The 15852-nt window shown below is 48.1% G+C and overlaps 1 protein-coding gene across 1 annotated transcript; it reads left to right on the top strand.

Annotated features, from left to right (window-relative positions):
* The first annotated feature begins 101 nt into the window (after positions 1-101).
* LOC120303723 (zinc finger protein 397-like) lies at positions 102-14238 on the top strand. The gene is made up of 4 exons (XM_039333428.1): positions 102-788; positions 3457-4276; positions 7825-7954; positions 11631-14238. Exons 1-4 carry the CDS (start codon positions 271-273, stop codon positions 12713-12715), a joined length of 2553 nt encoding a protein of 850 aa, XP_039189362.1. The 5' UTR covers positions 102-270; the 3' UTR covers positions 12716-14238.
* The last annotated feature ends 1614 nt before the right edge of the window (positions 14239-15852 follow it).

Genomic DNA, 15852 nt, shown 5'->3' with positions numbered 1-15852 from the left:
CCTTTCTGTCTATTTTCATATCTCTACGTTGCTGTAGAAACTTCCGGTCGGTCCTTCATTTTTTTCCCCTTGCCTTGCGCGCGGGGGGGGGAGGGAACTGACCAGCGAGATGCTACGAACGGGACAGCGGCTTCCCCCGGAAGGCTGGCGGCGCTTCTGCGCAGGCGCGGCGCCGGAGCTCTAAGTGACTTGCCGTCTCTCTCCCCCCCCCGCATTTCGCGAGTTGGGCGGTCCCGCCGGCGGGCTCCCTCTGGGGCGGTGGGCCGCACCATGGCTTCGGCGGGGGTGGAGAAGCGGAAGCGGGTGAACCTGAGCGTGAAGCAGAAGCTGGAGCTGATCGAGAAGCTGGAGTCGGGCTGGTCGGTGGCGCGGGTGTGCGAGGAGTACGGCGTGAAGAAGCAGACCGTGTCGGATATCCGCAAAGCCAAGGAGAAGCTGAAGAAGTTCGTGCTGATGTGCGACGTCGACTCGACCAGCACGGCGGCCGAGATCGGGGCCAGGAAGCACATGAAGATGTCGCAGGAGGCCTCGCTGGAGGAGGCGGTGCTGCGCTGGTACGTGGAGCGGCGCGCCGAGGGAGCCAAGGTCCGCCGGGTGGACCTGAAGGCGGCCGCCAACGCCATCGCCGCCGACATGAAGCTCGGCTTCAAGGCCAGCGACGGCTGGATCTGGCGCTTCTACAAGCGCCACGGCATCGACCACAAGCGCGCCGGCGGGGAGGCTGCCGCCGAGGAGAGGGCGCCGCTGGGCAGCGGCTTCTACAAGCGCTACCTCATGTCGCAGATCAGGTATCGGGACGGCGGCCGGGCTTACAAAAAAAAAAAAAGACCCCGAAAGGGGTAGGCAACCTCGGCTCTTTTATGACTCGTGGACTTCAACTCCCAGAATTCCTCAGCCAGCGTGCCTGGCTGAGGAATTCTGGGAGTTGAAGTCCACCAGTCACAAAAGGGCCAAGTTTGAAGATCCCTGGGGTAGTTGCTCATCTATGAGGCCAGGGCTTTTCAACCTTTTCACCCATTGTACCACTTTTAGGATATGGCAATATCCGAGTACCGCCAGTCGCCTAGCGAGGTGTCAAAAACTTGATGACAAAAAAAAAGGAAAAAAGTGATAAAGTACAGGTAGTCCTCGACTTACAACAGTTTGCTTAGTGACTGTTCGAAGTTACAATGGCACTGAAAAAAGTGCCCCCCCCCAAGGCACAGCCGAGCAAGACACCTGCCTGCGGCGCTCTTCCTCCTGTCCGAGGTTTTCATTGTTGTGAGGCATTTATGTTGAGGATTGGCAGAGGGGGTGGGGTGGGGGGGTGTTTGGTTTTTATTTCCCCCCCGTCTGCTGGGCGGTTGCAGCAGGTTTTGGTCACTTCACATGACCCTGGGACACTGCGACCGTCATAAATATGAATCAGTTGCCAAGCATCTGAATGTAAATCACAAGACCCTGGAGATGCTGCAACATTCCAGCTGATTGGCGCTTCTTCTGGGCTCAGCAGAAGCACAAGGATCAGCGCTGAGCTCCAGCTGGAGCCTGGCACTGATCCTGGCGCTTCCACTGAGCCCTGACAGCCTCAAAGAAACGCTGAGCCCTGACAGCCCTGCAGCTTCAGCCATCTCTCGCTCAGGCTTGTGCGGTGCTGCCACTGGTTCAGCTCATTCCCCTCCCCCACTACCACTTTTCTAATATGGTCGCGTACCACCTGCCATGTGCCAATGTACCATAGGTGGTACCCGTACCACTGGTTGAAAGGCTGCTGAAAGTGGTAGGTTCCTATACTGAGAATGGCTTGGATTAGATCAGAGGTTTGGGGAATGATGGCCCTTTTATGACTCGTGGACTTCAACTCCCAGAATTCCTGAGCCAGCCATGCTGAGGGGAAAGGGAGAGGTTTCCAAGCTGAGCCATGCTGGCTCAGGAATTCTGGGAGTTGAAGTCCACGAGTCATAAAAGAGCCAAGGTTGCCTACCCCTGCCACAAACCTTTGCAACTGATGAAGGAGAGTAGGATGGTTGTGTGTGCACATTTCCAGGGCTGAGGCTCAAGCTGCAGACGTCCTTCTGCAGGGGCTAAATCACTTTGCCAGCTTAACTAGAGATAGTCCTCGACTTACAACAGTTCGTTTAGTGACCGTTCAAAGTTACAACAGCATTGGGGAAAAAAAGCGACTTACCAACCTTTGCAGCATCCCCATGGTCACGTGATCAAAATTCAGCTACATGGCCATTGACTCCTAGTTAGGACAGTCACGGGGGGGGGTGTCCCAAGGTCATGTGATCACTTTTTGCGACCTTTCTGACAGGCAAAGACCATGGGGAAGCCGGATTCACTTAACGACTTCATGGCTAATTTAATAACTGTGGTGATTCATTTAAGAACTGTGACAAGAAAGGTAGGGCAAAATAGGGCAAAACTCGCTTAACAAATGTCTCACTTAACAAGGGAAATTGTGGGCTCAATTGTGGGTCATAAGTACAGGATTACCTGTATGGCCCTTTTATGATTTGTGGACTTTAACCCTCCCCATAGAGCAAAGGTGGGGAACGATGGCCTCTTTATGACTTGTGGACTTTAATTCCCAGAATTCCTGAACTAGCCACACTGAGGGGAAAGGGAGAGGTTTCCAAGCTGAGCCATGCTGGCTCAGGAATTCTGGGAGTTGAAGTCCACGAGTCATAAAAGGGCCATCGTTCCCCCAAACTCCTGACCTAATCCAAGCCATTCTCAGTATAGGAACCTACCACTTTCAGCAGCCTAATGGATGAGCAACTACCCCAGGGATCTTCAAACTTGGCCCTTTTGTGACTTGTGGACTTCACCTCCCAGAATTCCTCAGCCAGGCATTCTGGCTGAGGAATTCTGGGAGTTGAAGCCCACAAGTCATAAAAGGGCCAAGTTTGAAGACCCCCTGGCCTACCCCATTTAAACACTGCTTCCCCATTGTTTATGAGGCGGTTTTTATGTCTAAGAAATTCTTCCTTACCACAGAGCCATTGTATGTTCATAGAACCATGGAAAGGACCTGGAAGGTCATCTAGTCTAGCCCCCTACCCAGCACAGAAACACACTACTAGATCATCCCCCATAAAGTTCCCTCAAACTCAGGAGACTTCACTGCTCAATGAATAGCACTCTGTTGTTGAGCTCTTATCATTGATCCTCCCAAATTTTTTGAAGGAAAATATGGGAAACATCAGTGTGGAAGAAGAAAGGCAACTGAGGCAGGGGGTGAGTGGCTCCTGGCCAGTGCTAGTAGCGGTAGTCCTCAACATACCACTGTTCATTTAGTGACCATTCAAAGTTACAACAGCACTGGAAAAAAGCGACTTATGGCCATTTTTCACAGTTACAACCTTTGTAGCATTCCCCGCGATTGTGCGATCAAAACTTCTTCTTTTTTCTTCAAACTAACATTAGGTTCCTAAAGTTCGGTCTGCTAAATCTGATCTTTGAAAATTCTAGATCCAAGAGCAAAGAGGCGGCAGAGAAAGCAACGAAAGAGAAGAAAAGTGCCGACCCCCAGTGGAAAGGAGGAGCAGGAAATCTGGCCAATCCCGTTCAGCCCCTGTGTATTTCAGAGCCAAAATCGGAAGAGACGGATCTCGGAAAACCTCCCTGTGAAATTCAGCCTCCGTCGGTTTCCGAGGAGCCGGGGTGGGGGGCGTCGCAAGCAAGCAAAGGAGAGCCGTTCCACGGGATGGAAGAACGCTGGGAAGCCCAGTGGCAGCAGTTCCTCAAGACCCTGCAGCCCGCCCACAAAGGAGGGGACAACCCCGGTTTTTCAGAGCCTTCCCCTTGGGAAGACACCAAGGCCTTTCTAGCGTCCTTTGAGCAGGTGGCCCAGGCCTGCCAGTGGCCCTCAGAACAGTGGGTGGCCCATCTTCTGCCAGCACTGAGTGGAGAAGCCAAAGAGGCCTTCCGAAGCCTGGAAGCCAGAGATCGGGAGGACTATGAGAAAGTGAAGGGCGCCATCTTGCGAGGGGAAGCCTTGAAAATGGAGAGGCAGCGCCAACATTTTAGGCAGTTCTGCTGCCAGGAGGTGGGAGACCCCCGGAGGATCCACAGCCAGCTCCAGGAGCTTTGTCTCCGGTGGCTGAAGCCGGAGAGACACACCAAGGAGCAGATCCTGGAGCTGCTGATCCTGGAGCAGTTCCTAGCCAGCCTCCCATCGGACCTCCAGAGCTGGATCCGGGCAGGAGGACCGGACACCTGTTCCCAGGCGGTGGCCCTGATGGAGGAGTTCCTGAGGAGCCAGCAGAATGTCAAATCAGAGTCGTATGAGGTATGCCTTGGAGATCACAATCCCAGCATTTATTGTTACTGAATGTGGATTAGGTTGTTAGTTGTTGTTGCTAGTTGCGAAGTCGTGTCCTACCCATTGCGACCCCATGGACAATGTTCCTCCAGGTCTTCCTGTCCTCTACCATCTTCTGGAGTCCATTTAAGCTCACACCTACTGCTTCAGGGACTCCATCCAGCCACCTCATTCTCTGTTGTCCCCTTCTTCTATTGCCCTCAATCTTTCCCAGCATTAGGCTCTTCTCCAGTGAGTCCTTCCTTCTCATTAGGTGGCCAAAGTACTTGAGTTTCAACTTCAGGATCTGGCCTTCTCAAGAACAGTCGGGGTTGATCTCCTCCAAGACTGACCGGTTTGATCGCCTTGCAGTCCAGGGGACTCGCAGGAGTCTTCTCTAGCACCATAGTTCAAAGGCCCCAATTCTTTGGCGCTCAGCCTTTCTTATGGTCCAACTTTCACAGCCATACATTGCAAGTGGGAAAACCATGGCCTTGACTTTACACACTTTGGTTGGCAGGGTGATGTCTCTGCTTTTTAGTATGCTGTCTAGATTTGCCATAGCTTTCCTCCCCAGGAGCAAGCGTCTTTTAATTTCTTGGCTGCAGTCTCCATCTGCGGTGATCTTGGAGCCCAGGAAGATAAAATCTGTCACTACCTCCATTTCTTCCCCATCTATTTGCCAGGAATTGAGAGGGCCGGATGCCATGATCTTGATTTTCTTAATGTTGAGTTTCAAGCCAACTTTTGCACTCTCCTTCACCCACATCAAGAGGTTCTTTAGTTCAATTATTCACTTGAAAATTAGCTGCATTTGTAATATAACAAGAGAGTCAGAGTGAAGCATTTTGAATCAGCTGAATTTCGTTCTTTGTAAAAGCATCCACAGAGTGTGAGGGAGTTAGGCGGTTTTAAGAATTTGACGACTAAAATAAGTATGGCTAGTCCTCAACGTAGGACCACAACTGAGCCCAAAATTTCTGTTGCTAACGTGACAGTTGTTGGGCAACTTTTGTTGCATTTTACGACTTTTTTTTTTTAACCACAGTTGCGAATCACCGCAGTTGTTAAGTCAGTAACACGGCTGTAAAGTGAACCCGGCGTCCCCCTTTGACTTTGCTTGTCGGAAGGACGTAAAAAAGGGATCACGTGACTCATGAGACTCTACAACCGTCGTAAATGCAGGCGAGTTAACAAGCATCTGAATTACAATCACATGACCATGGGGACGCCGCAACCCTTGTAAGTGTGAAAAAAACAGTCACAAGTCACTTTCTCCAGTGCCGTCGTAGCTTCGAACAGTCACTAAATGAAAGATTGTAAGTCCAGGACAGGGGTAGGCAATCTCTGCTCTTTTATGACTTGTGGACTTCAACTCCCAGAATTCCTGAGCCAGCATGGCTCAGCTTGGAAACCTTTCCATTTCGTGCTTCTAGGAGCACGAAGCCGAAAACACCAGCCTGAAGATGATGAATGGGACTTCATCGAAACGTCGCCAAGACATTTCCAATTTTACATGGGAGGAAACCCGAATAACTAAAGACCTATATACAAACACCCGCGAAAACCTCAGAAAATAAATATATGCACACAGCCCAGGCTCGAATCTCAAGGGTAAGTTTGGCTGAAGAGAGTTAAGAAACTCGAAATAGCTATCCCATTCTCTCCTGAAAAGGAGAGGCCAATTCTTAAATATCTCCATTATATATCTGTAACTTTAGATTTTGCTGACAAAGAGTTAGAGGGAGACTAGTATAGCTATTTCGAGCTATTTAGCTCTCATCAGCTAGCCATACCTTTCTGAGATCCGAACCTGGGCAGCTTGCATGTTAGGCAGCTATATTAACCTCTAGGCCACAGGTTCTCCTCACTTCTGTCAGCTGAAGCCAGGGAGGATATGTAGTAAGTGTTTTACGGTGAAACCGTTCACCTGGTCTACTGTTATGATTGCTTTTGCCTTTCAGCCCCAATCTAGGAGCATATGGCTAGCTGATGAGTGTTAAATAGCTCAAAATAGCTATACTAGTCTCCTTTTAACTAATAACATATATATATATATATATATATATATATATATATATATATATATATATATATATAGATAGATAGATAGATATAGATATAGATATAGATATAGATGTGTGTGTGTGTGTGTGTGTGTGTGTGTGTGTGTGTGTGTGTCCTTAATATTAAGAATGTAAATGCTGGGCATATCAATAAAAATATAAGAAAAATGAACACTAGGATAAAAATAAACAGGACCGTTTAATATAAACAAGCCTGTGAGTAAAAAAGTTACTTACTGAGCTTTCATCAGCCAAACTACTGACGTCATCAGAGTTAGAATGCTAGGTGATTAGGGAGCTTGCCTATCTACAGCTGCCTGTCTCTGTGCCTGGCTCCTCGAACGCATCATCAGCCCATTAGCTATGTTATTCTGCAATGTGTTAAATTGATTCTCATCCGGCAGCCTGTTGGTGGATCTGATGATTGCAGCTTCCTCTCCCTGATCCTGCAAAGAACAACTATTGAGATGTTCCTGCTTCATACTCTCCCTTCCTTTTTTGTCTCTCCTTCCAAGCCGTTTGTCATCTCCTCCCATAGCAGCTCTGGGGAAGCTGTGATCCCCAGGGAGGACAGCGAACTGGCAAAAGAGGAGGGGGGGCCGGGTGACACCACAACGAGATAGCAACTGGCAGGACTGGAGTGACAGGGCTGCAGGTGAGGCGGCAAGAGCCTCACCTTTTCTGGGGGAAAGAAGGAGAAAGGGGGAGCGGCAGCCCTAGAAGTTAGTGGTGCAATAACAAACAGTGGGGGGTGTGCACAAGGGAGGGGATTGAGAAAAGAAAGTGGATAAGGGAACTGCGGCTTTAAAAACCATCTGTCAGAATCCAATTATATTTCATCTCTAATTATCAACTATAAAAACCCCATTTCTGGCTTCTCGGGATTCTGCCATACGAGGAAGGGAAGGGGGTGAACAAAGGGGCTTTATGGCCCTCACTTCCTTCAGTACACTTCAAAGGAACTGAATGTGGATAGCACCAAAAGGCCTAATCATAACAAAGGGGGCTATTACCTTTCATGTAGTTTTCTTTGAAGTCTCCATCCAGCCTTGGGTGGGGCTACTGGGAAACCCCTTAAAACCTTGAATGGGAGAGCTTGGACCCCAAGTCCTGTCTAGAACGCCTGCAACCATTTTCTCTTAATAAAGGATGCCTGTTGGAAGAATTATTCCAAGAGTTCTGTCTTCTTAAAATGCAAAGTGGGGTGGGTCCTTACACCTGCCTTCCAAGAATGAAACAATCAGAGATATCAGATGGACCGATGACTAGGTCCAGGAGCCGTGCGCAAAGTCGGCCGGCGTTATAAAAAGGGAACTCCCGTTGACTTGTTTTTATGCTCTGACGATATTGGCAGTGCTGGCCGACGAATTTTATTAAAATCAGCATTTTATTAAAATCCAGTCGCTGAATGAACGGTTGTATGTCAAGGGCTACCTGTGTCTTCCTAAGTCAGATTTTGGGCTCTTGCAGGGCCCAGGGCTGATCCAGGTGGCGGCTGGGAGTTTCCCCACCTCTGAGCAGATGCCATTCATCCCCGCAGAGAGAGAGTTCGATTGCAAGATCAAGCAAGAGGAGGAGGAGGACGGGGGCAATTCAGAAGGTAAGGCAAATGCATTAGACCGGCACACACACACACAGACACAACTCAGATCGCTTGCCAGGCTATACTTCTTTATCGAAAGAAGTTCTAAACCTCTGTTTATTTTAGGGATCAACACAGATTAGTGACGGAACCAAAAGCAGTGTGAAAAAAATGGTCCTAGGTCACTATTTTCGGGGCTGTTGTAACTTTGGACGGTCACTAAACGAAGTGTTGTAAGTCAAGGACCACGCCGTACCTTATTTTCCATAAAAGTATCACTTCAGATAGCGCAACTTGGAGTAACGTCAGCATTTTGTGAGGTTCGTGAACAGCACTAATCGGGACCTACCTGTATCGTGGAGCAGTAGCCCCTAACCTTTTGGGCACCAGGGACCGGTTCCGTGGAGAAATGTTTTTCCGCGGACCGGAGGGGGGCGTGGTTTCGTGTGCTGCCTGCATCCCGCGCTTGTTTGTTTGGCCTGGTTTCTGGCATGCCATGGACCAGGGTTTGGGGACCCCTGTTGTCGAGAACCACACAGATGCCCTTGGAAGAGGAAGGTAGCCGTTCCCAAAACATGATTTTTTCAGTGCAGAGAAGAGCAACAAAGATGATTAGGGGACTGGAGGCTGAAACATATAAGGAACGGTTGCTGGAATTTAATATGTCTAGTTTAATGAAGAGAAGGACGAGGGAGGACATGATAGCAGTCTTCCAGTATCTCAGGGGCTGCAACAAAGAAGAGGGAGTCAAGCTATTTTCCAAAGTGCCTGAAGGCAGGACAAGAAGCAACAGATGGAAACCAACCGAGGAGAGAAGCAACCTAGAACTAAGGAGAAGCTTCCTGACAGTTAGAACAATTAACCAGTGTAACTACCTGCCTCCAGAAGATGTGAATGCTTCATAAGATTTTAAAAAGAGATTGGACAGCCATTTGTATTTAGACCAGGGGTAGGCAACCTCGGCTCTTTTATGACTCGTGGACTTCAATTCCCAGAATTCCTGAGCCAGCCATGGCTCAGCTTGGAAACCTCTCCCTTCCCCCTCAACATGGCTGGCTCAGGAATTCTGGGAGTTGAAGTCCACGAGTCATAAAAGAGCCAAGTCTGCCTACCCCTGGTATAGGGTTTCCTGCCTGAGCAGGGGGTTGGACTAGAAGACCTCCAATGTCCCTTCCAACTCTGCTATTCTGTTCTATTTAAGCCCAAGGAGAGGAAAGAATATTAGAAAGAAACTTAAGCTTTGCCTTGCCTCTACTTAGCAGTGTTTCTCAACCTTGGCCACTTTAAAAGAGCCCTGGTGGTGCAGTGGTTAAGGTGCAGTATTGCAGGCAAACTCTGCCCACAGTCTCAAGTTCGATCCTGACTGGGCTCAGGGTTGTCTGAGCTTTCCATCCTTCCAAGGTCGGTAAAATGAGGACCCAGATTGTTGGGGGCAAATATGCAAATAATGCTTTGTCATTGTAAACCTCCCAGAGAGTGCTGCAAAGCGCTATAGAGCGGTATATAAGCCTAAATGCTATTGCTATTAAAGTATGTGGATTTCAGCTCCCAGAATAACCCAGCCAGCATAGAAAACCCCCCACTTTTTAGAATAAGGAGAGGAAACACTGTGTGGCTCTCTACTTCTATTATTGTAGTCTAGATCAGCAAAGATAAATCCCAGCATTTCTTGTGGAGTCTGCTTCCTGATCTGGCCTACCTGCAAGGGCTGACGTATAGTACAGTAGTGGCCAAAATTGTGGAAACCTTTTGGGAAAAGTGCATTTTTGAGGTTTGATGGCTAATAACGCCACTTTTTGGGGAGAGTAGTACCATAAAATTATATATCAATGGAAAGATAATTTAATCAAGAATGTAATGCAACATAGTTTGTTCAATTATCTGTACTGTATCCTACGAAAAGCTATAGCCAAATAACCAGAAAAAGGAAGCACAACTTGCTTAGGTTGATATCAGGTAGCTTTCCTTCATCTGATTGTAGCCAATGAGCATGAGTGTTTAGAGCAGTGGTTCTCAACCTCTGGGTCGGGACCCCATTTGGGGTCGAACGACCATTTCACAGGGGTCGCCAAACAACGCAGTCCGCCATTTTTTCCCCCTTTTCCTTAGCTGTGCTACTCCCTTTTATTCTATTGGCTTTTGAAAGCCAATAGAATAGACTCTCTTGAATAGATTCTAATTCTATTGGCTTTCAAAAGCCAATAGGAATTGTCCAGGCTGTCTCTGCCCTGCTGAGCCCGCCAAAAGTCCCATTCTGCAAACGGTGCTGCACCAGTTGAGTAGTCCTCGACTTACGACCGGTTAAGTAGTCCTCGACTTACGACCGGTTGGGGGTCGCGGCATTAAAAAGGTTGAGAACCACTGGTTTAGAGAGCCAATCAGGCGTCTGTCATGGTTCCGAAGGAAGAAGCTCTTCAAAGAACTTTGAGGCATTGTTTACCTTAAAGAATCTTTAATTTGCAACATAGCTTCGGCACGTACACAGAGAAGCCAAAATCTGGAATTCTCCTCCCCCAATACACAGTATCTAAGGATAACTCACTCCTTCGTTTAACAGTCTTTAATCACATTCTCCAATTGGTTTGAAGTATGAACTTTCCCTCCCGTTCCATAACCCACCAGCACTTATCTCCTCTTATTACAACTAGCCTTGAAGAATACACTACTGAAATATTGTTATGGCTAAAAGTAATACACAGGTTAAATAGAAAATGTCTGCATCTTCATATATTGTCAAGCAAGAACATCCGACGTTAGCAGCATTGACAGCGTCATCTTGTTTTGGCAATGAGCCAGTCAGATCACAGTAGGATTCAGTTACTGATGTCCTGTATTGAAACTAAGAGGAGGACATTTGTCAGTGTGTTATGTGATCGCTAGCAAGTTGGTTGGGTTTTTTTGTGTGTTCTTTCCTTTTAGTGAGCTTGTAAAACGTAATAAAATTAAAGCAACGGTGCAAAAGAGTTGACTGGTCGCCCAGAAAGCGATGTAAAATAGTATTACGAAGTAAACAAGGCTACAGTTATAAAGAAAATAGAAGAAAAATTGGTGGAAACTTAACCAAAGGTGGCTGTCAACGCTGCAAATATTGTATATTCTTGCTTTTGACAATATGTAGAATTGTCTGGTAATTATGGGGTTAATACAGAGCAGAAGGGGGGTTGGGGGTAAAGCCTGGGGAAAGAAAGAGGAAGAAAACATTTGACCTTCACACTAATTGGATAATGTGAGATATGACTGGCTAATTTAGGGAGGGAACATGCTGATAATTTAACTGCTCAGAGGAAGAGAACTTAGATCCTAGCATCCCTCCCTTGTGCCTGTGCCAACATTTTGTAACAATAAAAGAGTTTTAGGAAAATAAATGCCTGGAAGTTCTTTGGAATGTTTCATTAGCCGGAACCACAACAGTGGCATTTCTACTGAACACTTTTGCCAAAAGGTTTCCACAGTTTTGGCCACTGCTGCAAATCCAACTGACCCACTGCCTGGGGAACAGTGGCTGTTACCTGGTCTAGAAATGCAATGAACAGTGTGGGAAACGAATCAATAAATAGCATTTCTCAAAGCTTAAGAGGCTGAGCATCGGTCCAGCAGGAGGCAGCAACTTAGCTCACGAGGGACCCAGATTGTTGTTGATCTGAAAATCAGGCCCTTGGCTCTTCGAGTGACTTCTTTTTCCCTTCTCTTCCAGGCGCTGATGAATGGATCACCGAGATGAAAGAGGGGGATTCCCAGGGGGAGGACGTCGAGTCCATTAAACTCCAGGGGACTCCTTGGAACAGTCTCCCCAAAGCCCAGGTGGGCAGAGACACCTCGGTGAGCCCCGATGCTGTTTTGAAGACGAAGGCAGAAGATGGCTCAAGTCAGCCCACGGTTGAAATCTTCCCTCTGGCAGGAGAAGCGAGAAACCTCAGCCCACCGCTGGTCAAGAAACGGTACCGGATCCGGGGCAAGAAGACCTGTTCCGTCTGCAGCAAGACCTTCAGCCGGAGCACCGTGCTGGCCGCGCACCAGCGGACCCACACGGGCGAGAAGCCGTTTGCCTGCCAGAGCTGCGGGAAGTGCTTCAGCTTCAAATCGGCCCTGGTTGTGCACCAGAGGACCCACACGGGCGAGAGGCCCTATTCGTGCGATCGGTGCGGGAAGAGCTTCACCGTCAGCTGGGTCCTCACCAGGCACTACCGAGTCCACGCTAAAAAGGAGCAGCTGGGCTGCTTGGAGTGCGGGAAGAGCTTCGCCCAGAAGTCTCAGCTGCTCAACCACCAGAAAGTCCACGTCGGGGAGAAGCCCTTCCGGTGGGCCCAGCCCGGGGAAGCCTTTGGCGGTCGCGCTTTGACCGTTAAGAGGCAGGGAGGTTCCTGCTCCGGGGAAGCGAAACCCTTCGGATGCCCGGATTGTGAGAAGTCCTTCAACACGTCCTCCCAGTTGGACAGGCACCACCGGGTGCACACGGGGGAGAGGCCCTTCACGTGCTCTGAGTGCGGGAAGAGCTTCAGGCAGTGGCAGATTCTGATGGTGCACAAGAGGATTCACACGGGCGAGAAGCCCTTTAAGTGTGCCACCTGCGGGAAGAGCTTTTCGAACCAGGCCAGCCACATCCGGCACCGAAAAGTCCACACGGGGGAGAGGCCGCACCTCTGCGCCATCTGCGGAAAACGGTTCCCCCATCACGCGGTTCTCGCGAAGCACCAGAAAATCCACAGCCGGGAAGCCCTAAACAGTCACAAGGTGGCGGAGGAGGAGGAGGAGGAGGAACCAGCAAAAGAAATTTCGTAAAGGGAGAATGGAGTCCTCTGATTTGGGAAGTGGGACCATAGGCATCCTTTCCTAACCCTGTGGCCTCCAGATGTGTGGAACCACTGGTCTCTTTGGGTGGAAGTGTCAGGAATGGTACTTGATCTCTGAAAATAACTAGGTTCAGGAAGGTTGGCTTTGTAAATCTGCAGGCCCTTGAGAAGCACTTGGTGGGCTCCACTTCTTGACATCTGTCCAGCACTTGTGTAGGAGAAGCAGCCATCGCCTTGGCTGGGACGTTCCTGATGTTTGTATCTGGGATTTTAAGTTGGCTGGGTTCTCGGCCGGGTGACGAGGGATTATTGAATGTCTGTGAAGTTGATAGTCTCAGGGGTTTAGGATCTTTCACCTATTCACCGTAGCAACTCAGCGAGGCCGTTGATGGAAGATAGGGAGTCTGTGTAAAGGTGGCGTTTTTGTTGCCTAACGTGCTGTTTCTCAACCTTGGCAAAATGGGGGATTCTGGGAGTTGAAGTCCACCAAACTGGCCACGCTGGCCTCACAACGTGGTTGGGCACAAAATTAGAAAGATGCCCTTTCTTCCCCCCCCCCTTTTTTTTAGTTGAAACAAACATGGTACATTTTGGAAGTTTGGCTGAACCGTTTTGGATAATCTGCAATTGGAGGGGGAAAAAAACCTGACCTTTAGAACTGGGCCTGTTCTGGTTTTGACTGAGGTAAAATCCAGAGGCGTTTTATGGGGTGAGTAGGACAGCACTCAAGCCCTACTCAGCTCTCTTCTTCCCACTTATGGGGTGTGTGCCATTAACTTCCTTCCCAAATCATAGCTGATAGGTAAAGTGTTTGGAAGATGGGGGGGGGGTGAGTCTGTAGGATGTTACACAACCCAGGGCCTTGGCACTGGCAGTTATTCACCCTGCCTTTCATTTTTTCTTCTCAGTGGCCATCACCACAACCAACATACTTGGGTTTTCCCCATAGTCCCTGCCAACATCTCTCTCTCTCTAGAATGTACCTTTTGTCAGCCTGGACCCAGATCTGAAATCATGTAGGAAAAAGTCATGTGCAGGATTATTTGTGCACCCCTAATAGCAAATCTTGGGCTATTTCAGAAAGCTGAGAGTGATTAGATCTTTTTTTAGTACTTGGATGGGAGATCACAAGGAAATCTCAGGGCTGCAGGCCATACAGGCATCTTAAAAAAAAATAAATAAATCCTACAAGGCAGTAGTAGTAAATGAGGCAGATACTGGTGCCAAGCAAGAAAAATGGACACGTGTATGACATCAACAAGAGCTGAGCTCAACTTTATGTTTGTATGGTCCAATAGTATATAGTATAGGAATGGGAGCAAATGGGAGGAAAAAAAAATAAGAAAATCGTTTTTTTTTTTTTTTTCAATTTCATTGTGTTTTTCAGTTCATTTTGCTTCAGTGGAGTTTCTTACGCTGAAGGCTGTTGTCGCTTGTTCCCTCAAAATTACCACATTGAGAGGCTAATGTGGGTCATAGAAACTAATTAAAAGGAAATTAGAAGTATTGTAAGTCTGACTGTAAAGTTTCTGTTCTTCCCTTATTGTTACTTTTCCCTTTTCAGTCCTGGCTCACTATGGCTTCAGAGACTCTCCCAGATAAGCTGAAGTCCTCCATTGACTGGAATCACTCATTCAATTGTTGACCAATTTTTCAGAGATTATAGTGTTCCCGCAGAACAATGATACGTTGGGATCTTATAGAAGCAGAATAAAAAGGACATTGGAGGCCAAGGCCCTCTATGGCAGGGGTGGGGAACAATGGCCCTTTTATGACCCTTGGACTTCAACTCCCAGAATTCCTGAGCCAGGAATCCTGGGAATTGAAGTCCACATGTCATAAAGGGGCCATCAGTTCACCACCACTGTTCTACGGCGTGGGAGAATTTAAAGCAGGGATCTTCAAACCTGGCCCTTTTATGACTTGTGGACTTCAACTCCCAGAATTCCTCAGCAAGCGTGCCTGGCTGAGGAATTCTGGCAGTTGAAGCCCATAAGTCATAAAAGGGCCAAGTTTGAAGACCCCCCTGGTTTAAAGATTTAACAATAATAATAAAGATGGAAGGGACCTTGGAGGTCATCTAGTCCAACCCCCTGCTCAGGCAGGAAACCGTATACCATTTCAGACAAATGGCTGTCCAGTCTCTTCTTCAGAACTTCCAGTGTTGGAGCACCTACCGCTTCTGGAGGCAGGTTGTTCCACTGGTTAATTGTTCTCACTGTCAGGAAATTTCTCCTTAGTTCTAGGTTGCTTCTCTCCTTGATTAGCTTCCATCCGTTGCTTCTTGTCCTGCCTTTAGGCGCTTTGGAGAATAGCTTGACTCCCTCTTCTTTGTGGCAGCCCCTGAGATATTGGAACGCCGCTGTCATGTCACCCCTCGTCCTTCTCTTCATTAAACTAGACATACCCAATTCCAGCAACCATTCCTTATGCACATCTGCTCGCAATATAGACACTTCTGGACTGAAACACAGATAGTTCTTAACTTATGATCACTTGCTTTGCGACTGTTCAAAGCTATGATGGACTTTACAACCCAGATTCGAAGTTATGATGATTGGGGGGAGGGGGAGCATGGTTTGGGCACTCAGCAACCAGGCTGCAAGTATGCCGTTTGCAGCCTCCCACCGTCGTGTTTTATGACAGTGTTGAAAACTAGCCTTTACGTGCAGTCCATAGAGAACTGTTAATTTGCTTAATGGCCATTGCCAAAAAGTACTTAAAATCAAGTTGGTCACATGAATAATTCTGCTTTACGGCTATGAGAAGTTATAACTGGCCATCAACACCCTGAGTAACAGTTAAGAGCCACACACAACTGGGCACCCTATAAATCAGTGGTTCTCAACCTGTGGGTCGGGACCCCATTTGGGGTCGAACAACCATTTCACGGGGGTCACCAAACAACGCAGTCCGCCATTTTTTCCCCTTTTCCTTAGCTGTGCTACTCCATTTTATTCTATTGGCTTTTGAAAGCCAATAGAATAGACTCTCTTGAATAGAGTCTAATTCTATTGGCTTTCAAAAGCCAATAGGAATTGTCCAGGCTGTCTGCCCTGCTGAGCCCGCCAAAAGTCCCATTCTGCAAATGGTGCTGCACCAGTTGAGTAGTCCTCGACTTACGAC

Source organism: Crotalus tigris, unplaced genomic scaffold, assembly GCF_016545835.1.
Source record: "Crotalus tigris isolate CLP2741 ecotype Arizona unplaced genomic scaffold, ASM1654583v1 scf7180000024493.228813, whole genome shotgun sequence".
In the NCBI taxonomy this organism is placed as follows: Eukaryota; Metazoa; Chordata; class Lepidosauria; order Squamata; family Viperidae; genus Crotalus; species Crotalus tigris.
The sequence above is the reverse complement of the archived record's forward strand: the minus strand, read 5'-3'. Positions and strand labels throughout refer to the sequence as shown.

What these genes read in the sequence shown, in the direction of transcription:
- LOC120303723 (XM_039333428.1), top strand. Translation starts at nt 271, where the DNA reads ATGGCTTCGGCGGGGGTGGAGAAGCGGAAGCGGGTGAACCTGAGCGTG. An exon ending in TACCTCATGTCGCAGATCAG is followed by an intron (nt 789 to 3,456) that starts GTATCGGGACGG and finishes TGAAAATTCTAG; the next exon opens with ATCCAAGAGCAAAGAGGCGG. An exon ending in TCAAATCAGAGTCGTATGAG is followed by an intron (nt 4,277 to 7,824) that starts GTATGCCTTGGA and finishes GGGCTCTTGCAG; the next exon opens with GGCCCAGGGCTGATCCAGGT.